Source organism: Lycium barbarum, chromosome 12 (genome assembly GCF_019175385.1).
Source record: "Lycium barbarum isolate Lr01 chromosome 12, ASM1917538v2, whole genome shotgun sequence".
In the NCBI taxonomy this organism is placed as follows: Eukaryota; Viridiplantae; Streptophyta; class Magnoliopsida; order Solanales; family Solanaceae; genus Lycium; species Lycium barbarum.
The window spans coordinates 105,198,655-105,219,842 of NC_083348.1; the positions used below are offsets into that span (position 1 = coordinate 105,198,655).

Below are 21,188 nucleotides of genomic sequence, written 5' to 3' on the forward strand. Positions count from 1 at the left end.
ACTCAACCAAAAATGAAGAGAGAAGGTCGTCAACACGGTACGGTTCGCACATACCCAATTTTACCCTCTCCATGGAACCCAAAACCCGAGGTCAGGTACATCAACAAGTCCAATTCACCACCAACAGCTGGGCTTTTCACAAAGGTCTCAACTAAGCCCTCTAACCATTCCAAGTTTACAGGCAAGTTTCTATTTCTTTTTTTTTTTAATTTATTTTACCCCTCCCCAGGAGTTTTTTTTTTTTTTTTTTACTCTCTTGATGACTCGAACTCACAACTTCCGAGTTGGAGGTGAAAGGTGTTTACCATGTAAGCAATTCCTCTTGTCAATTTACAGGTAAGTGCGGTAGGCCCAGGTGCACCAGTTGCCATATTCATCCGGCTGGAAAATCAAAGGATAAAACTAAAGGCACTCAAAAGTTAAAGACACGTGGTGATGTCGTGTCGTTGGTTACGTGGAGGGTTGTTGATGCTAGGCCTGGGTTGAATTTTTCTGGGTTTTCGACTACTGGGCTTTTGGATCATTTGGATAATAGTGATTATTCTTATTATATGGATCATGATGATGATCACGGAATTTACTATGATGCCCCTGATGAGATTGAGGAGATTGATGATTGTGAAGATAATGGGGTTGATGATGATGAAGAAGAAAAAATGAGTTTCATTGAGGTGGGATTTGTGTGGGAAAATGTTGAAGAAGATGGAGATTGGTGTGTTGTTGAAGGAATCTAATTCGGTTCCTTTCAATTGTACGGAACTTGTATTTACTATTTAAAAAATTGTTACCTATCTGTAAATTGTATTTACTGTCAAATAAATTGGAATGTTAATCAACATTGATAAGGCATTTATTTGTGAGAAAATTGCAGTTTTTTGTCATATGCATTCATTCGCCTTTACTGCTAGAAAAGGTGACAATTTGATGCTTCAGTTTTTATTTAGTACTATATAATTAATTCGCACTCATTCTAAAGTCACCAATTATAAATTTTCAATTAAGATTTAGTTTGTAGTTGTTGGCTGATTCATATAAGCATCTTCCTAATTCTTTTATGCCGACAAGTAAAGATGATGGTGTCGTATAAGTAAATGATCGTCCACGACTACATTTTTATTGTTATCCTAAAAGATGCACCGAATAACCGATTCATTGCTTCGTCAGAGTTTATACATGGCGTTTCTATTTTGTGCGCCCCTTCCGTCAATTAGTGTTATCCTCGAGTTGTTTAACAAGCAATCAAAGTATGACCAAAGCGTACAGTCTAGCAGTAACGGTGACAACTCTGAGGCCTGAGATTACTAGTGCTAGAATTAGCTGACATTATTTGTTTTCGACTGTTTAATGAATAGAGTATATTCAGGGGCTTCTTGAGCATTAGGCCGATAAGGCCATTACCTTAGGCCCCCATAATTTCGGGGGCCCACTTTTTCCTATTTGTATATATTTATTATGTATTAATTATTTTTAATTTTGATTCTTTTTTAAAAAGGTACTACTACTGTTGACACCCAATTTTGTCCCGCCTCTCTTCCAAAATACCTAGTTACGCCTCTAATATTTTTAGAAAAATTAAAATATATATATAGTCATTTTTTACTAAATTATCAACTTCTCATCAATACCGGCACTTTATTATTCTGTTGCAGTTACTATTATTATTATTATTATTATTATTATTTATTACTATTATTATAATTCACAATTTTATCATTTTTTTTTTTTAGTATTTTTTTTACCAGCTTACGCACACGCATCGCATTTATCTTTTTTGTGTAATTAAATAATAGTATTTATTTTACTGTGGATTTTCAAAATATTATTGCACGGCTATTACAACGCCATCTTTTTTTTATATCCGAGCATTAATGATTGCATATCTCATATTGAGCAATATTTTAACACAAGTTATTTAAACAGGTCTTTATTTAAATTTAGAAACCAAACTATTTTTTGTGCACGTAGTCCGTATTTTTGACTTACCGGACCCCAAATCAAAGTCCGATTAACTCCTAATATTTTTTGGACTAGACCATGTTTTTTATCTCAATTTTTAGACCAGTACATGTTTTAATTCACTAGTCCATCCTTTTAAAACCCGGTCCACAAATGGACCGGGTCCGATATATTTTCATCAAAATAAGGGAAACCTAAAAAGGGTTCCCCTCATTTTTTTTCCTCCGCCGCTCCCTTCCTCTTTCTCTCTTCTCATTCATCATCTTCATCATCTTCATCATCTCCATCCCCCACCCCGCCGTTCCCTTTACCCCACCACCGCCGCTCCTTTTCATCACCTCGTCCCCACCTCGCCGACGACCCCCACACCGCTACCCCACCACGCTCCTCTTCCTTTTTCCCCCGCTCCTCTCCCCCTGTTTTTTCTTCAACACAAAAGAACCCCCCAAATCCCCATAAATAGTAGGGTTAGAATCGCAGAAAGGGGGAAGAAACACAGTTCTTGAACCCCCCAAACCCCCTACAAAATAAGTTTTTTTTTTTTTTTTTGTTATCACCTGAAACCCTTCTGAAAAATACCAGTCTTCAGACGCACAGAATTTCCCAAATATCAATTTGTAGTTCGTTGTAATAATCGAGTCAAAAGATACGTCAAACATATTTTTTTTTATTTGATTCTGTTGGTGTTGGGAATCTGAGCCTCGCGAGCTCAGATTTGGTAGTTTCGAAGGTAGATCTGAAGCCCCGCACCCTATTCGCTGCACCCGAAGCAAACGAATCCGAGGGACTTGTCTCCTTCTTCCGCATTCGGTGTTGGGCCAAAAGCCCAGCTTAATCCCCGGGGTCGTTTCCTATCAGGCCTACTCACAGCCAAATAAATGAAAGTGAAATTCTGGGTCAAAGCCCAAATGAAATAGCAGCAGCAGTCTCGAATGGGCTGGCCCATTTGATATTGTTGGCCTCTTTTATTTTATTTTTCTCGTGCATTTAACTTGTATTTATGCAACTGATCCTTTATCCTGTTTTATTCTCTTAACTTAGATGGGCTTTAGGGTATTAGTGGGGCTTAGTTTAGCAATGGGTAATTTAGTTTAAGAAAGACTAATAATTCATTCCATTAGTTTATTTCTCTTCCTTTTCACGTTAAATGTCTAATATTTTTCCTTTGGGAATGATTTATTTGCAAAATGGTATGACCATATATATCCTAAGTAAAAGGAATCATACTTTTGTCACAAACATTTCAAAACGTTGTTAATACTCAAATATAAACTCTAGTACATTCATAAATAAATGTTCAGTTTGAATCAATCTTGCATTTAATTAAGCATAGTCAATAAAAGATAATTAAAAGAAAAAGAAAACTCATTTCCTTTTGTTTCCCATTGGAAAAATAGTCTAGATTTTCTACATAGTCATATTCACATCATACTATTTTAGTCAAAGTTCAAATTTGCGAAGTCTTCTATTAAAAACTATTACTCATATGCAAACTATTTTTTACAAGTTTTATTTTAAAAAATAGTGTTAGTATTTAAAGATCATATCAACATATCTTTAAGTGTTATTTAGCCTTTCAAATCTTCTTTTGCTAAGCGGCATTTGAAATTTCCTTTCTATGTAAATTATCATCTTTTTCTATCAATCTTATTCTAGCTAATATTTCTCCTTTAAAGCCTTATCAATATCTATAAATATTATTTTAAATAACATTATTACATTTTTTATCTTTTTTTAAGCCTTAGCAATAATTTATATAATATTTTCTTAATATCATATTCGCGTTTAGTCTAACTAATTAACCTAAGTTTGGTCGGATAACCGTAAGTTAACGGATTCTAAAGGATGCCTAACCCCTTCCCTTTAGGATAATATAGAGCCCTTACCTAGAATCACACTGGTTAAGCAGACCATTAACGGAGGTTTAGTTTTAGCTTTACCTTAGTTAATCTCTAGGTGTCCTAATTCACCGTTAAATTAATTAGGTGGCGACTCCTTAAAATAAATAAACAATAAATAGGAATCACCAATACGTCATACTCCCTAAATATAACCCGGGTTAAAATGGGGTGTGACAACTACTTTTTGGCCCACTACACACCTAATATATTTAAAAGTAATATTTTTTACCCCTTTAGAGCTGATGTGGCATAAATAAAATTTATAATTCAAAAATAGGCAAGTGAAGTCAAAATTAAAAAATATATTTTTTTAAAAATTATTCCTCCACCACCACTGCCCCCCCCCCCCCAACAACCCCACCCCACGCCACCCCCATCTCTTCCAGCTTCAAACCACTGCCACCCCGCCCTCCCTTCTCCTCCACTTTCACGCCACCCTCTTCCCCCAAACCCTTTTTCTTCATTTCACCAACACCACCCTCCCCCCTCCCTCCCCACCGCCGTTCTCCTCCCCCTCCCCGGTCAAACTCCACCACCAAAGCAACAATCCTCCATTGGTATACTTGTGAAATTTCCATTGATGTAATTTTTTTGTAGCAGTAATTTATTACTCCGTCCAAAATGGCACCAAATCTCTAATCTGTTGGTGCCATTTATTTCTAATCTGTTGTCCCTCAATCCTCCTTGCCATTCACTTTAAAATGAAGAAGTCAAAATTAAAATGAAGAAGGCGGAGCAGTGGTTCCTCCTTGGCAGTGACGGAGACGACGAGCAGTGGTTGCAGCAGTGAAGCATGAAGGGCTTGGGGAGTCGGGGCGCGGGGTGGGGGGTGAAATGGAGAAGGAGGAAAAAGAAAATAGTGCAAATTAAAAAGAAAAAAGAAAAAGTACTAAAAATAATAAAATTTATTTTATTTCCACGTGGCGCTGACGTGGCATGCGCGTGTGGAACACCACACACTGTGAAAGTGGTATAATACCTTGCAGGGTGGTCTTAAATTCACTTTTAAGATGTTAAGGTGCGTAATAGGTCGCTTGTATAGTTTAGGTGTGATATCGACATTTTGGGTATAGTTTAGGGGTGTTTTGATGTATTTTGCCTATAGTAAATGTTGAACCCCTTTAACTTTTTTAATTTACTTCTTCATACTTTTGAACCCCTAGGTAGTCCTATAATAACAGTGACATTTAAATAATATTTTGTTATTATAGGAAAAAAGATGGACAAAATCTAATTTTTCATTTTTAATTGTCAAATCCTAAGCTTAACTGTACTTTGTATAACGAAAAAAAAAAAAAACTCATTTAATGAGTGTGTGTGCGCGCGCTTTTATTAAGTTAAGGCCTAGCATTAGAGTTTCGCCTTAGGCCTCCAATATCATTGAGATGCCCCTGAGTATATTAGAAAAGAAATAGCAATGAATAGAATGTATTAAAATAGAAATAGTTCTGATATTAGTTATACATAGATTTACTATGTAGAAAAATAGTATTGAATAGGGTGTGTATTATTATACATAGGTTGAACACTAACAAACAAAGAATTAAATAATATTAAAGCTAATGCATGTGTTATTTTCTCTAATACCCTACCAAATGAACCCTCAATGTACGAGTAAGTACCATACATACACACTTGTGATCACATCAGGACAATATCTAAAACTTGCTTCGCAAAATGGATTAAGAAAGTTAACACATAACCTAAGCTGGTCTTGTAATTCACAATGTAAATTGTTGTGAAATGAAACTACGTTTTAAAGGGGAAATACTAGTTACCGTGAACTCCAAGGTTTAAATATTTCTAAACCTCTAGATAGCTTTTATACAAGATTTTGGGGAGATTTTGGAGTTGCTTCTCCTTGATCATATTAAGAAGACACATTCATACACCTCCAAAACAATCTCTAGGAAGAAATGCTCAATTGAAACGATTTGCAAGGAGCGAAGATTTGTGGATTTTTTTAGCTAGTCTTCTTTCTTGGATTCTTGCAAGAGTCGTTCCTCGTCAAAGATGCAGAAGCTGGCTTCGAGACTAAGCCTTGCTTTGAGCTGGGATATGGCATTCTTCCACGTTTGGGCAATTGAGCTTGTGTTACTGGAGTCTGCACCAAATTAAAAACATATGAGCCGCTAAGTAACATATATATAGAAAATAAAGTAGGATTTTATTTGCAGAAAAAAATGTTGATCACAATCAACATTGACCAAGATAGGATACATTTTGACAAAAGGGGACACAAAAGTAGCTTGTAGGAATATCTGAATAATGAAGATAATAATACATACAATGTAGTGGTACCTTTTTTGTGGGAACTTTTGCTATTTCCGTTTCCTTGTAGAACTCAGGCAGCGGGCGAGCTTTGAAGCAAAAGCTTTGTTGAAGTTTTTTCCTAAGATCTGTTCCTGCTTTCTCCTGCAAGCAAAAGTGCGTTGTTTGTTGTTACGAATTTGACTTTATATTGATCATTTGCAATTTAACATGTCACTCCATGTTAGAAATTATGGTACAAAAATCTACACCGGAATGTGAAAGGGGAATTAATTAAAGGTGTGTAACTTTGTCTCTTTCCATAATGCATGATTCACTCTCTAGAAATAGTGATGGTGTACTAATAGGTCTCTGATAATTTCCTGTAGGGTACAATCAGAGAAGGAGAACTTTGACTTGGGAGACGGGGGACATTACATCACATCTAATATTTTCCAGGAAACAAAATACTAACAGAAACAATCTGCATTTGTAAGCCATCAGCATGAGTAAAAAGTTGAAGGACTCGTTGAATGATGATATATTTATCTATAGCAGTGCTGAAAATGGTTAAGAGGCATTTTACACAGAATCTGACTCATTCATGGGGATATATCTGGTGAAAAGAATTAAGATTCTCGGCTAAATGTCGTAGTTTTCTTCCACTTAAACATCCTATACCAATATTGACTCCAAAGCCCAAGAATACAACTTATAATCAAATCCTTTAACTTCTCAAAGTCTCTTACCTAAGTAAAGTGGTTCAAAGTTCACACACTACTTTTCTCTGTTTTCCTTCTTTTCAAAGTAGGTAGTGCAGTATTCATGTAAAGAGAAAATTTTTACAAGCCATAAAAAGGAAGCTTTGCATTAGGAGTTGAACCTTTAATGTCGTTTGTTGTTGAACTTTCTTTTCCTCCTTGGCATTGAATTTTTCTTCAAGCTTCTGAAAATAGTTGTAAGTACAAGATATGAGCAAAGGAGTTTTCATAAATGTAAATGAGAGAGTCCACATAAAATCCTACATGCTATATATTTAAATGTACACTTGCCTGTTTCCTTCGTGCAGCTCTTTCTTCTGTCCTCAGGGAGAAAGGAGTGAATGAAGTTGGTGATTGTAATTTGTTCCGGTAGGCCGTGAAAGACTTGGAACTGAACAGGCAACACCAAATGTAAGCGAGGTCCAACAACGCAATTATATACACACCAGTATAGTCTTGTGGACAAGAACAAAATTATGCCTTTGTGAAGATTGATAATAGAAACAATTGTCTCTCAGATTTTCTTTATAAAGTCTACTTGTCCAGGAGAAGCGTTCAACTGTATCCGCTAAATCCACTTATTTTGAAATATAACTCTTGGCTCAAATCTCCAACTAGCAGATTTTACAAATTAAGAGAATAGCGTTCTACTACGATTCATTCAAACTACGATTCATTCAAACGTACAACCGGGGTCATTATGTAATAGACACTTACACAGAAGACAAAATGTTCCATTTAGGCCCTGGTGTTTTACTTCCTGAAGCTGAGGGATGAATTGGTGTTTTGATCCTGTAAATAGGACTGTGTTAGCGGTTTTGTCAATGAAATGCTTTGCATCAGAAGCTTGTATACAGTTTTAATTAGACAATGTAGGGAAATATACCTTCTGCTTTCTGAAGATGGCGTTGTCATGGGACGATTGAATGCACCATTTGATGTTGTCTGCAGGTGAATAGTGAAGCAAACTTTAAGCATACCAAGAAAGACTATTAAAGGATTACCATTTAGAAAAAGGAGTTTAAACAAAGGGAGAAAATTTACCTTAGGAGTTGCACACTTCTTAGATGCCTCGGTAGTAGGAGGAGCAACCTTTGAACTTTCCTTCTTGATGAAGGGAGGTGGAGGAGGTATCTTGTGTGGCTCTATGGCAGGAGTAAAGTTGACCAACTTGCTCAAAGATTTCGGGGTTGATCTCATTTCTTTCGTCAAGTCCAAGTTAGTACTTGTTGTCATTGGAGTGAAATGGTTCTCTTTATCGACATCAAGAGGAATGTTATGTCTAGCAGGCGAAGGCGGAACTTTATATTTCTTGGAGTAGACTGCTGATTTGAATGAAGAAAAAGCAGACTGCTTTTTCTTGCTTGTCACTGATGCAGCATCATCATCAAGCATAGAGCTGGAGCTCTGCTGAATCAAATAAGATAAATCAGTTCCATATAGTATTGGAAATCCGTATATCGACCAATCAATTAGGCCTAAATCATAAACTAATGGTGTGTTTGGTATGGAGGAAAACATTTTCGGAAAAACATTTTCTTTAGAAAAACAAGTTCACAAATAAGGAAAATGACTTTTGCAGTGGAAGTAGGGAAAACAAGTCCCATAGTGACATTCCACATTGATTGTTTCCTCTCTACCCTCCAACATATCCCACCCTCACCCCGATACCCCACCCTCATTCTTCATAGTGTTTGCTTAGATTATATACAAATGATTTTAAGACAATATTTGTTGCTTACTTACCACACACCAGAAAATAAGTAAGAAACACACTTATTTTCGTGGAAAACATTTTCCATCATACCGAACACACCCTAAATATGCTTTTCACATAGACTGAGTTTCCAAATGGTATTAGCAAAGTTTAGAAAAATTCAAATGAGGCCAAATGACTGTAAAGAACACATTTTTACCTTCCTATTCAGCAAAGGCTTCTCAGTATGAGATGTTTCACTAATCTCAGACCCTGAAACTGTTTCTTGGGTTTCACCATTCTCAATCTGGTTTGATGGTTCATTCTCTGTAGCTTCAGGAGTACCAGGACCCTCCACTGAGCCCTCATTTTCTCTCTTCTCCACGTCAGCAACTGAAACTGAAGCCTTAACTATGGAATCTGTTAGACTATCAGGGTTCTTATGGACCTGTTCTTGATTAGCTTCTACATGGGGTTTTACAGAATAAGGGGATGATTTTTTGGTGATTTCAGAATTGGGGTTTTCTTGATTGGCTTGTTGTTCAAGCAAAGCTGCAGCCTTTTGGGCAGCAATTTTCTTGTAATGAGCTTCAAAGAAAGCTTTTTTCTGGGCAACAGAACCTGGCTTAGCATACCTCTCAGCCTCCTCTACATATCTTTTATGAGAGGAAAAAGTTGACCATTTTTCCCAATCTAATGACTCTGACACAAATCTCCCAAAAGAAATTGACTCACCGAGTGCATGAACAGAGTTTCCCTGTACACACAATTCCATGCCCAAAAAATCAGTAAGAAAGGAGAAGAACACTCTTAAGTCTGTTGAACCTTGAAAAAAAAAGTGGGGTTGTTTGTTTAGATACCTGTTTTACTTCATTGGGTATGGCAGAAGCATAAGAGAAAGCATGCATAAGACAAGCTGAATCTTCCATCATTAGTCTGCAAGAATGGAACCTGAAAAATCAGCACAGTTATTATTTTTATTTATTGTTATGCCGTTATTTAAATTGATTTTTTATGGCATGCAATCTTTCCTATCTGGCTGTCTGTTTTCGATCTGAGGATTTAAATTTGAAATTCAAATGAAAAAAGGGGATAAAATATACAGATACACGTTGTTGAAGAAAAACCACTCATAGAGTAAGAAGAAGTTAAAGGTGTCATTTTTTAAATTTAGGCCAAGTGCTTTGGTTTGTGGAGTTTCTTTAGACTTCGGCTAAGGGAAGGTTGTCTTTTTCAACTGGAATATGGGCCCCACATTTTTTGAACTTAATTCCAGTAACGTTCGAATTCTGTTTATTTCAGTCTCGTTTTATGTGATGTTATTTAATTGAATATATATATATATCCCAAAGTATTGAAATTATCTTCATGTTAAATTTCCATACGTGAATTTTTATTTCTTTCTCCTAATGAGTTTTTATTTTTAATCAAATGTGGTGACAAGAAATCCTTTTTTTTTAACCTCACTTAAGAGATTGCAATAGGCATGTTGTTGTTGTACACGATAAATTTTGTTAGTAAAGATAAAATTAAACCAACAAGCATTGGGATGGAGTAATGAGTGCTTCTTCATCTCCCTTGTTAGGGAGAGCTTTACCTTCTATGTATGGGGCTTTCCGACGAACTGAAATTTAATTGGATATTAATGGCGAATATAGTACACCGGATGCAAAATTAAAAAAAGAAAAGGGACAAATTCAAGAGTTAAGATAAATAGTTTTTGAAAATAAAGATTGTGTACTGAAATACTAAAACAAAGGGTGTTACGTGAAATTGAACGGATGCATTACAAATTTTGAAAAGGCGTACTATCATCGCTCGATTACGGTGTCTAAACTCCAAAGTCAATGTTTAGTAAATCCTACGTATATTTTACCTAATTGTAGAGCATCCCACTATATGGTGGGACCAGGGAAAAAATTTCAAAAAAAATAGATGGGACGGATTTGACGTTTTACTAATATTTGTAGTAAAGAACACTAATTCCGGTCTTCCACGCCAAATTAATTCCCAATGACGTAACCTGATTCTACAAATTACGAAGTTATTATACGAGATCTAGGTATAAATTTAGAGATCTCATTGTTATGTTCAGAGGCAGAAAAACCAAGTTTTAAATTAATATTTGGTGAATTTGTTAAAAGACTGATACAACATTTGAACAAAAATTATTGAGCTCGACTAAACCCGTAACGCGCATTCTAGCTCAGATCCTGATTGTAATCGTTTTCATTGGTAGGAGAATTAGATGCGTGTTTGTTTGAAGCAACAGTTTTGTTTGAAGCAACAGACTTTTTGCAATGTAAGATGCTACAGGCTGAACTACCAGCTGTTATAACATCATTCTTCCAAGTAAAATAGGAGTAGCTGTTTAACTTTAAGAAATCACGCATAAAGAGCCATATCAAGAAGCTAAATGTATCTTAATCAGCTAACAACACTCTAATTATGTGCTTTTAACAAATTGGGAATTTAGGGAGGTTGCTACCAAACCCCAATATTTTGGGGGAGATCTGATTTTATACTCATACAAATGTTATTAATTGTATGATCCAGTTTTCATAATAAATCAATAAAGAAAATATAAGAAATTGATCTATAAAATACAAAAGTTCTTTGTAGACTCATTATCTTCACTTCAGATACGACCCTACTTTACAAATCATGCGTCTGCCATCGATTGAGACAGTGCCTGAAAAGGGGTTTTCAGCTAATAGTGTTATCTGTTCTCTAAGCATTCAAACATATCCTCGTATTTGGATAGAGAAGATGCTCTTACTCTCATATAAGTAAACCGGTCATCTGTAGAATTAATTGCTAAATATGACATTATGTTGCCATTCCAAACAAATTTTATATAGTAAAGATTCACAATAAGATGGCTAGTTTTATGCTGAATGTCAATCTACCGCAACCTTCCTCCTTTATCCGAGCTTTGATAGCAACAATGAGAGCAATCTAACACAAAAGGGTATGAGATTGATAAATCAACCAAGAAAGATTTTTAGTAATTTCACTGAATATGGGTAATTCTTGTGGAAATTTTACACCCGAACAGAAGGAACGAGTACCCAACAAAAAAGACAGTTCAATCTTTATCACAATTCCTTTTTTTCTGAGGTTAAAGAAGACACTGTCAGATGACAAAAGTAAAAGAAAAGAGAAGACAGATTTGCCACGTTTAGTGTTCCTTTCGTCTCATCAAAGCATGTTCTGCAACACCAACATGCTTCTCAAATCAAAATTACAAAGAGCCTCCTTTATGTTCCTTAGAAACTAATGACCTCTTTTGAATTGCTAGTTCAATCTCTAGATCATGTCGGAAGAATGTTCTCCTACTTAAAAATAGTGTGGGTCAACCATTTCATGGCCACGTCTAATGATCATCTTCGTCTAGGTGGATCCCGGCTTAGTCCATGTTTCTTCAGAGTTCTGATGTAGTTCCTCATGAGGGTAAATTTGTTACTTCCAAGATGGTAAAAGTAGTCCCATGTAAAGATGCCAGTCTTATGCAAGTCATCAAATAATAACCTAGGTTCAACCATGTGAAGAGAAATGAGAAATAACAATAAATGAGACTACATTGTTAAGACACAGAATATTTGTTTACCATTATTACCTCACTCCATAATTTCCAATAGGTTCTGCAGACATAATTCCGACATGACGCCTACCAGATATTACCTAATACACAAGTTGGAAAAATTTAAATAGTGCAATTCTTCTTCCAAGAACAAAATCGAGCAACAACCAGAACATATTAAACGCGGTTTGTTGATGGAACTCTGTTGCCACTATAACTCATGGAACTGCAAATCATCTGAACAGGAAGAAAGATTGAAATTGCTCCTGTAGTTACCTTCTCACCGCAAATCGATCTGATCTTACTATCAACAGCGGGGCTATATATTCTCAAATATTCAGCTGACAACTTATACAGACTACCGTTTTCAAACTCCACCTCCACCTGAAAAGATTCATCAACTGATAAGACAAGTCGAACCCACTATACTGGAAGCCTATTCAGTAAACAAGTTTGCACTCTGAAGAATCCAGATTGATACAACCAGAGATACATTAAACCAGTCTCCAGAATTCACAATAGAACGTGAATATAAGTAGATTCATGATTCACATTTCTTGGAAAGGCAGCACTCTAGCACCACCTTTCTCCAACTATATGTGGAACCTTTTTTCCATTAAAAACAGTCTAACTGTCAGAAGTTTTTCATGAGTTTTGCTTAATTCTTCCCCTATCAAAATAATTTTTCCTCATGAACAAAAATTAGGAATCTCGTGTGCAGTTTAGACAAATGCTACATACACATCATACTTGAAACAGGAAACAGTAGAAGAAAATATTTATCTTCAGTGAAATACACAATTAAGGCCTCGAGTGTCCATATTCCTCTAAACTGCCACCTAAAAAGCTTATAATGTTACTATGAGTACATCACTATTGACAGATTCGCTGAAAGGAGTACAGGTTCTATAATTTCCTAGAATACAGAACATTGGTACCTCAAACACAATCCTTTGCAACTTTATGTATCAATGAGATAAATGTGCAGCAAAAGCAACTCAATAAATTAAAAAAAGAAAAAAAAATGAAGTGTCTAGCATGGAGTATGTTCCTAGACAAGCCCAAAAGATGATGGTTTTGAGTAGTATCCATGTTTGATCTTCGAATAAATTTCCATCAACCCTACTGACCAATAACACATCTAGTATTGAAGAGGCAAGTTGCTCCACCCAACATGGACCAGAATGATTGAAAGCAATAATTCGAATGCAAATTCATTGCTACAAGTGTAAACTAAAAGCAAGGTTAACATTTTTCTGTTCAAAAATAATATAACATGGTATAAAACCATTCATTTGCATAAATCATTTCGTTAAGGGGTCAATCAAATACACATTGGATTGTTCGATTATGAGCTGATACCAATTCAGCAAATGTAGTTCCCCACAGCAATTCCATAAATCAATCTTTGAGACCACAAATTTGGCAACCACACGAATCGATTCTTAACCTATATGAAATTCTTGTTTAACACAACTCAACCCTTGAACAAGAACGCCTATTGTAATTAGACAAACCCAATTTAACTCTTTTTATGAGACCATTATAAGGTAAAGGTAGGAACTTGAAGTCTCCAACATCACAGGTTAAGCTAATATTTTCTTTTAAAAGACTACCAAAGTACTCTTATCTTTGTACAAACCCAATTTAACTCCTCTTATAAGAACCTTATAGGCAAAAATTGGTACTTGAAGAATACAACATCATGGGAAAAGGATTTTAAGTACTCTAAAATTTTCAAGACAATCCATAAGTTGAAGAAAAGGTAAAGATTAGAGAGACATACAAATTTAGGAGGTTGAAGAGCAAATCTGGTGAGGCGAGGACAGTCAACTGTAGTTTGTATGCTTCGAATACCTCTGTGGATCACATTCATTTCTTCTCCCTTTTCTCCTCGTAGACTCCGAACGACTATGTCTGTGAGGAGGATCCGAACATCAACAAGATGGGTCGGGTCCCATTAATCATGATGCTGACCCGTTTGATTGCAAAGATTGGCTGTTAATCAGCCGGCCTTTTAATGCACTTTATTTCTTTTCAGAAAGAAAATTTTGCCTTTCTTTTTCTTTTGAGAAGTATAATACTAATAGATGTAGTTAATTATTACAAGAAGCATTGTTTTATGTGTGTAATTTCGACTGTGCAAGTATAATAAATGTTCTAAATTTTCTGTTACATCATTCATGTCTTCAATTTTTTTTGTTGTCGTTATTTCTATGATTTTAGCTTTTACTTATTGAATTAGGAAATATTGTGTTATGTGCGTAATGTTGATTGTTCATGAAGATATATTTCTTTTTTTTTTTTTAATAAAGGCCACTAGGCTTTTTATCACCTATGGCTTATTTTATTAATTTAATAAAGCACCAAAACAGAGATAGTCTGAAACAAAGCAAAAGAGACAAACTAAAAAGTAAAAACAAATTGAGCTAGCTATATACGTCAATTTCTCCTTTGTCTCTTTATATGTGTCTGGGACACATGGAAAGTGAATGGCAGGTAGCATTGGAGAAGCCAAAAGTTCCACAAAGTTCAAGTAATGCTGAACATTTCACGCTTCTTATTGCCGGTTGCAATTCCCAAGCTTGTAAAATGTGATTCACTATGTCCTCTACGCCAACCCCATGCTTCACCTTGAGCAAAAATATTTATCACTCTTCTCTCTCACAATCTTCATCTTCACTTCTTGGGTAAATGTTGGCCAAGAACCAAATGTAATTTGTTCTCCTTCTTACGACTATTGCACCGGTTTCAATTCCAAAGATGGCATTTGAGCTCCATCTTAAATATCTTCACCGGTTCAAGTTCATTTCTGTGTCAACAAATGTTCGATGTATGGATTCTTGTACTTTTAAGCTGAAAGTTTTCCTCTTGAAATGTCCTCCTCTGGAGATCTCTAATGTAAGTGGTTTTATTTTCCATCTCCGTTTGTGAAGTTTCTTTTCCTGGCTTGAGATTATACTACAATCAATAGGTGTTTGAGCAAGGGAATGAGCATCATTCGACACTAATACCACGCCTTGTTCATTGACCTTCCGATGTATTATATTCCCATGCTTTTATGGTCGATGTTGCGTGGTTTTCCTTGTGCAACCTTCTTGATTTCTTTTCATGGTTTTGCTGCTTCTTATGTAGTATCCGTGCCTTTCTTCACACTGTTGGTATTGTTTCTCCTTGGTTTTGCTGTTATTATACTGATTTGTGTTGTGATCCATTGGGATAATCAGTTTTCTCCATTTGTGTTTCCTTTTTAGATGCTTTTTTGTGCTAGGACCTGGTTTTGCTGCTTCTTGATTTTCTTTCCTGGTTCTGTTGCTTCTTGTGACTTTTTTGCACTGTTGTTGTTGCTTATCCTTGGCTTTGTTAGTGTTGTTCTGATCCATTGAGATAATCAGTTTCCTCCACTTAATTGTTCTCTGCTGCGTACCTTCCATGGGATTGTTTTCATTACTTGCTGAGCTGCAGATGCCTCTATTAACATTGAATTACCTGTAAACATTAACAAACAATTAGTATAAACCACCTTTCCATTCTCCTCCCATAGGATTTGAATGTAATAGATTCCTCTGCTCCAAACTTCATCTAAGACTGTCCGCTTTAACATTTCCTGATCCTTAGGTAAGGCAATTGCAACTTGTCACTGTTCACTATTCTTTTGCCTTGGCAGTCCATCTCTTGAAAAGAATTGAAAAGTACATCTCCATTATCCAGAGCTAAATTAGCTAAATGATCTGCTAATTTATTGCCCTCTATATATATATGCTCAATCACCACAGTTTTACCCTCCATAAGCTTCCAAATTTCTTCTACCATGGTAACAATTTGCCAAGGTACCTCCCAAGTCATCTGAATGATGTTTCTTAGCAATAAAGAATCAGTTTCAATCTTGATTTTATCCAATTGATTGTTCTTCAAATATCTAAGAGCTTGCAGAATAGCCAGCGCTTCTACCTCTGTATTAGTACTCATAGGATCATTCATTTCTTTAGCCTGAGCTTGCACCACATTACCCATCTCATTCCTTACACAAAAGGCCCATGCACTTCTCCCAGGATTTCCTCTTGAAGCTCCATCAGTGTTAACCTTAATCCAACCCATTTCTGGTAATTTCCACTGAACTTGAATAACTTTAACCTTTGAAGAGTATCTCTGTAGAGCTTCCACAACAACACTCCATCTATAAGGTGCATATTTGAAGTTCCTTCTTCTCACTTTCATAAACTGAATCAAAGTATGCATCACTTGATAGATGAGTTTAGTGATTGATACTTTCCCATCATGTCTCATGGTATTTCTTCTTTTCCAAAGTTCCCAAATAATAATAGCAGGGACGGCTTGAAGATATATTTCGAGTGGTTAGTTAATGAGAAATTAAAATTCTACACTGTATGTATTAGACTTGTGTAGCAAATACTGAACTGTATGTATTAGACATGTGTAGCAAATACTGCACTATATGTATTAGGAAATGTTTATTTGAGTTCATGATAGTGTCAACATGTTATATTTGCGGAAGTGGACGACAAAAATAAGAATAACAATAGCAATAAATAGTAAAATAACAATGATAAATATATTGTGATTTATGTTATATGCGAGAGTCAATAAGAAAGAGTTAATTAGGTTGCAGTGCAAACATAAAAATAGTAAAACTCTGTTGAAATTTTCATATCTTTAACTAACATGATTAATATGACATGACTAGTAAGGAGTCATGATCTAATTAAATTTAATAGTTTCAATATATAAGATTCTTAACATTAAACTTATTCTACTTTTAAAATTATGTGTTCCATTCTAATACAGTATGTGTTAGAACTTTAAGGGATTTTCACATATAAATCTATATTTCATATCGAAGCTATTGAGAACTCATTGACGATCTGCTTGCATCTGCACCTAGACCTGACAATCGCAAGAGGCTAGTTAAACATTTGCACCTCATATCGTACAATGGGTTAGAGCAAGCATCACAATAAATTTATAGACATTACGATTAAAATTTCACTAAGCTAAAAGAAATATAAATTATAGCCCAAGCAACGAAGAGGAAACTTGCCTCCCTGTAATTCCTTTTCCTTTTTCATTTTAGGGGAACAATTATACTAATAAGAAAATGAAGAACAGGGAAGGACAAAGAAAAGTTGCGCAATTATCAATTGTATTTTCTCAAAAAGAAGAGGTCTTCTTCTAGTTGATTGACAGCACATGAGAAAATTGAATCCATCCATTGCTGTAGAGAATCTTGTTCTTCTGCTGGTGCAGCTACAATATTACTTGATGATTCAGTAGCAGCTGATGTTGTTGACAAGTTGACAGATTCTTCCAAAGAAATTGAAGGGCTGTAACTATTGGACATAGTTTTGCTGCTTTTGTTCCATAAGTCCACATTAAGATTTTCACACAACATATTGTGGTACGTATTGTTTGGCAGTGAAATATCAGTAGCATTTTCGATGAAGTTTTCTGTTTCATTTCTTTTATCATATGTGTCTGTTCTTGATAACTTCTCTGTATCATCTGGTTGTTTTTGGTATTTTTCCTTGTCAATTGACTGGTGAGTTAAAGGGTCTATTCCCATAAGCTGTAATCTCTTCTTAATTCGGGTGTTCCAATGGTTCTTGATCTCGTTATCTGTCCTCCCAGGAAAATACGATGCTATCTTAGACCACCTGCATAAATTGCATATAATAGTATCAGAATTAGTCGACTCAGTAAATTTCAGATATCGAATGATTAAACAAAAAAACAGTACATGTATACAAACCTGTTACCAAGACGAGCATGAAGTTGTATAATCTGATCCTCTTCAGCTTCAGATAGCGCTCCTCTTTTCAAATCAGGTCTCAGATAATTAATCCATCTCAATCTGCAACTTTTTCCGCATCTTTGCAAGCCTACACCACATATACACGACATGTTAAAAATGACGATCTTTTAGGCTATTGTAGTCGTTATAGTTACTTAAATTTTTAGATAAGATGATCACACATTTCAATATCGTAACACAGTAGGCAAAGGTTCTGGTTTCGAGTTCGCACGTGCTTAATTGACCCAAGAAAAAGAATCAGGCTCGCACATGACAGAGCAGAAATTAATAAAATAAAATACCTGCAAGCTTGGGAACGGTTCGCCAACACTGAATGCCATTGTTGAGTATAAAATGGACAAGCTTATGGTCTTCTTCTATAGTCCATGGACCTCTCTTCAATCCCACTCTATCACAACAAGGCTGCCTTCCCATTTTTAACTCTTTAAGTTTATATGGAGAAAGAAACTAGTAAACAGAGGAAGAAGCCTACATATATAGGGTACTAGTGCTAATTATTACTCCTCAATCGTTTCTCTTACGAGAAGAATTAAGTTTATATTCAAAGCAAAGAAAAGATGCGGACAGATCAGCAAGTGACATATAACAAAAAAGATGTGCTTCTTAGGAAGGGAAATGCATGATTGAATGGGGAAAAAAGAATTGTAAAGGTGATGCGCATGGAGGATGTGTTAAATATATTAATAAAAGTGGCCAGCCACCATCACTATCAAACATTTCCATGGCAGCTCCTTAGCTAATCATATGAGTAGTATACTTAAACAATCGATAAAAGTAATCTTCTCTTTGTGCTTTTTCCTTTAAACTGGGGTGGTTGGTTCGAAGTAGAAGAAATTTTAATTTTTATATAAAACTCTTATGTTATTTATATATAATATTTGTGGTTTTTGATATAAAATTCTGCATAACTAATACGATAACTCATGGTTTTCGGTATTAACGGAAGTTTAATTTCAAAAAGTAAATAAAGAAAAAAGATTTTTGGTGATGAGAAAGTTGTGCTCGATGCTCTCTTTCATATTTATCTGCTCTAGATGGTGGTTTTCTTTCTTTGGTTTTTTTTTTTTCTTTTTGGTTGGATGACTACTATGAAAAAATGATGACTACCGCTACTAGAAATGGAGATTTTTTCCACCGACATTCAGTGGGAAATTTGTGCTATAAAACATGATTTTGCCACCTCATTACACCGAACCAGTTCACCGGGAAAACAAATGATGAGAAACAAGTTCTCATTAAAACGTTGAGAAATTTCTTATTTTTTCCTTGTGAAAATACTACTATTTAGGTTTTTTCCACTGACATTCAATGTGAAATAGCCACCTAACATTTTTCAGTGAGAAATCAGTGGGAAAATAGAGATTTTTTTAGTAGTGCACTCCCGCTCTCTGGTCAATCCATATTGATGCTAGAATATGGAGAGCTATTCCCGCCATGCACCCGAAAGAGATGAGAAAGACTAACCGCTATCCTGCTTGATTAAAACTGAAAACCAAATGTTATTTTACTATTGTTTCGATTTAGCTTATACAGAAATTCATATACCATCTTATACGGGATATAATGTGGGATAATAATACATTTATTAACGATCAACATAAGAGCACCTAAACACAAAAAAGATACCTAAATTATACAATTTCTAAATAACAATTCAGAATGCATAAGTAAATCATTATTATTTATCGCATAACATTCCTTGTATTATAATAGGACACTTGTCTAAGCATATAACTCCCGAAGTCTTCCTTACTAACATTTTCTGATGCTGCTAAGATAGCTGGTTGAATTTTAATACTCAATTGGATGAGATTCCCTTGGTCCCTTAAAAGCTGGCTATTTTTTGTCGTTGTGGCCAACTCCTTTTGTCCGTCCATTCAATACAAATTCAAAGTACTAGTACTAAACTCTAAAGGTGAAGATACAGAAGATACACCATATTATCAATTGCAATTATTATGTTTAGTGCTTTCGTTAGTTACGAATTAATAATTGTATGTTACATATTTTATGACTTGAACCCTTGACTCTCAAAAACCAACAAATCCAAACATAACACGTAAGAGGGTAAGTGAATAGGCCTTCCCAAATACTATAAGCACCAGTTTGCAATTATCGCTAGTTCAAAGTTCAAACAAGAACTAGACAAAGTTAAATAAGGAATCTTTTAGTGTAGAGTTTCTTTTTCACTTAAAAATTGCTATATAACGGGTTGATGAAATCCATCTATTAACGATAATACGGGAACCATATGTGATGATTGATTTGATCCTAAAATTAAAATGAAGAGTTTACACTATCAGTGAAGATTAATAGGTTATAGCAAGCAACTCGCTTTATATTGTAGGTTACAAATTCACATTTGCAATAGTGAATTATTCTAGTTGGCTTTTAAATAGATTAATAGTGTAATGTAATCAGACATCAACATAATATGACGTTTAAACCCAAAAAATAAAGATACTTACAAAAACAAATTAATGCTATACTTTGTTGCATGCCACAAAAGGGGATTTGCCGCTGAAGTAGAAGATCCACAGAAGATAAAAACAAAGCTCTGCTGAAAGTTCGACTTTACTGAGTTTTTTTTTTGGCGGGTTTTCCTATCCGGCTTCTGGAATCTGCTTTGAGGCCCGACTAATTCGACTTCATGCCACGAAGTCTCACTTTGGGGGAGTAAACGCTCCTTATCAAAGATAACTTCATTTTTAGGACTGAAATTCGAAACATCTGATTAAGAATGAGATACTTACCACCCACCACATCCTTTGGTGTTAAAATTTGAAATTCTATATAATTAAGTTAAACTTACTCATTTAATGAGGTGAAAATACATGATAATTAATCATGATTGTGAGAGTACACTGAATATGTTTTTATTGTGTTGTGGTTGTAGTTATGCACAAACCACATATCATGTATTTATTGGCTTAATGTAAACCTTGAATACACGTGAATTTCTACCCAATGCATACTGAGGAAATAAAACATAAATAGGAATATTAGAAGAGATAGGAACAGAAACATGGTGGGCCAAAAAGGAGGAAACGACCCTATCTATGAAGAGTTCATGTATATTATTTATAGTTCTCCTATGAAAATAATCATATTTTGAAATAATTATGTAATGGACTATAAAACATTAAAAAAAAAAAACTTCTATTCTTTTCGTTTGTTTGTCAAGAAAATATAAATATTCCTAGCTACCTTT

The 21,188-nt window shown here is 35.1% G+C and overlaps 4 protein-coding genes across 6 annotated transcripts; 1 reads left to right on the plus strand and 3 right to left on the minus strand.

The window, feature by feature from the left end:
• The first annotated feature begins 12 nt into the window (after positions 1–12).
• LOC132623202 (uncharacterized) lies at positions 13–865 on the plus strand. The gene is made up of 2 exons (XM_060337934.1): positions 13–181; positions 337–865. The coding sequence occupies exons 1-2, from the start codon at positions 13–15 to the stop codon at positions 732–734; spliced, it is 567 nt and encodes a 188-aa protein (XP_060193917.1). The 3' UTR covers positions 735–865.
• Positions 866–5,343: 4,478 nt separating this feature from the next.
• On the minus strand, positions 5,344–9,747 carry LOC132623662 (protein WVD2-like 7). Of its 3 annotated transcripts, XM_060338451.1 has the most exons (10): positions 9,668–9,686; positions 9,425–9,515; positions 8,785–9,321; positions 7,913–8,278; positions 7,755–7,813; positions 7,586–7,660; positions 7,160–7,259; positions 6,991–7,053; positions 6,159–6,272; positions 5,344–5,961 (listed from the first exon to the last, which is right to left on the minus strand). In XM_060338451.1, exons 2-10 carry the CDS (start codon positions 9,494–9,496, stop codon positions 5,821–5,823), a joined length of 1,527 nt encoding a protein of 508 aa, XP_060194434.1. In that variant the 5' UTR covers positions 9,497–9,515; positions 9,668–9,686; the 3' UTR covers positions 5,344–5,820. The 3 variants fall into 3 exon arrangements, with proteins under 3 accessions (XP_060194434.1, XP_060194433.1, XP_060194435.1); XM_060338450.1 differs by having other exon boundaries at positions 9,425–9,747; XM_060338452.1 differs by having other exon boundaries at positions 7,913–8,275; positions 9,425–9,746.
• Positions 9,748–11,551: 1,804 nt separating this feature from the next.
• Positions 11,552–14,265, minus strand: LOC132623549 (uncharacterized). The gene is made up of 4 exons (XM_060338328.1): positions 13,934–14,265; positions 12,424–12,531; positions 12,184–12,248; positions 11,552–12,095 (listed from the first exon to the last, which is right to left on the minus strand). The coding sequence occupies exons 1-4, from the start codon at positions 14,021–14,023 to the stop codon at positions 11,948–11,950; spliced, it is 411 nt and encodes a 136-aa protein (XP_060194311.1). The 5' UTR covers positions 14,024–14,265; the 3' UTR covers positions 11,552–11,947.
• A 2,800-nt stretch (positions 14,266–17,065) lies between these two features.
• On the minus strand, positions 17,066–18,648 carry LOC132622701 (myb-related protein 315-like). Its single transcript, XM_060337352.1, has 3 exons — positions 18,259–18,648; positions 17,915–18,044; positions 17,066–17,819 (listed from the first exon to the last, which is right to left on the minus strand). The coding sequence occupies exons 1-3, from the start codon at positions 18,389–18,391 to the stop codon at positions 17,303–17,305; spliced, it is 780 nt and encodes a 259-aa protein (XP_060193335.1). The 5' UTR covers positions 18,392–18,648; the 3' UTR covers positions 17,066–17,302.
• Positions 18,649–21,188: the final 2,540 nt, after the last annotated feature.

What these genes read in the sequence shown, in the direction of transcription:
- LOC132623662 (XM_060338450.1), bottom strand. Translation starts at nt 9,496, where the DNA reads ATGATGGAAGATTCAGCTTGTCTTATGCATGCTTTCTCTTATGCTTCT. An exon ending in CCATCTTCAGAAAGCAGAAG is followed by an intron (nt 7,661 to 7,754) that starts GTATATTTCCCT and finishes TCCTATTTACAG; the next exon opens with GATCAAAACACCAATTCATC. An exon ending in GAGCTGCACGAAGGAAACAG is followed by an intron (nt 7,054 to 7,159) that starts GCAAGTGTACAT and finishes AACTATTTTCAG; the next exon opens with AAGCTTGAAGAAAAATTCAA.
- LOC132623549 (XM_060338328.1), bottom strand. Translation starts at nt 14,023, where the DNA reads ATGAATGTGATCCACAGAGGTATTCGAAGCATACAAACTACAGTTGAC. An exon ending in CTCTTCAACCTCCTAAATTT is followed by an intron (nt 12,532 to 13,933) that starts GTATGTCTCTCT and finishes GAATCTTTTCAG; the next exon opens with GTGGAGGTGGAGTTTGAAAA. An exon ending in ATTGGAAATTATGGAGTGAG is followed by an intron (nt 12,096 to 12,183) that starts GTAATAATGGTA and finishes GGTTGAACCTAG; the next exon opens with GTTATTATTTGATGACTTGC.
- LOC132623202 (XM_060337934.1), top strand. Translation starts at nt 13, where the DNA reads ATGAAGAGAGAAGGTCGTCAACACGGTACGGTTCGCACATACCCAATT. An exon ending in TAACCATTCCAAGTTTACAG is followed by an intron (nt 182 to 336) that starts GCAAGTTTCTAT and finishes GTCAATTTACAG; the next exon opens with GTAAGTGCGGTAGGCCCAGG.
- LOC132622701 (XM_060337352.1), bottom strand. Translation starts at nt 18,391, where the DNA reads ATGGGAAGGCAGCCTTGTTGTGATAGAGTGGGATTGAAGAGAGGTCCA. An exon ending in AACCGTTCCCAAGCTTGCAG is followed by an intron (nt 18,045 to 18,258) that starts GTATTTTATTTT and finishes TATGTGGTGTAG; the next exon opens with GCTTGCAAAGATGCGGAAAA. An exon ending in CATGCTCGTCTTGGTAACAG is followed by an intron (nt 17,820 to 17,914) that starts GTTTGTATACAT and finishes CAATTTATGCAG; the next exon opens with GTGGTCTAAGATAGCATCGT.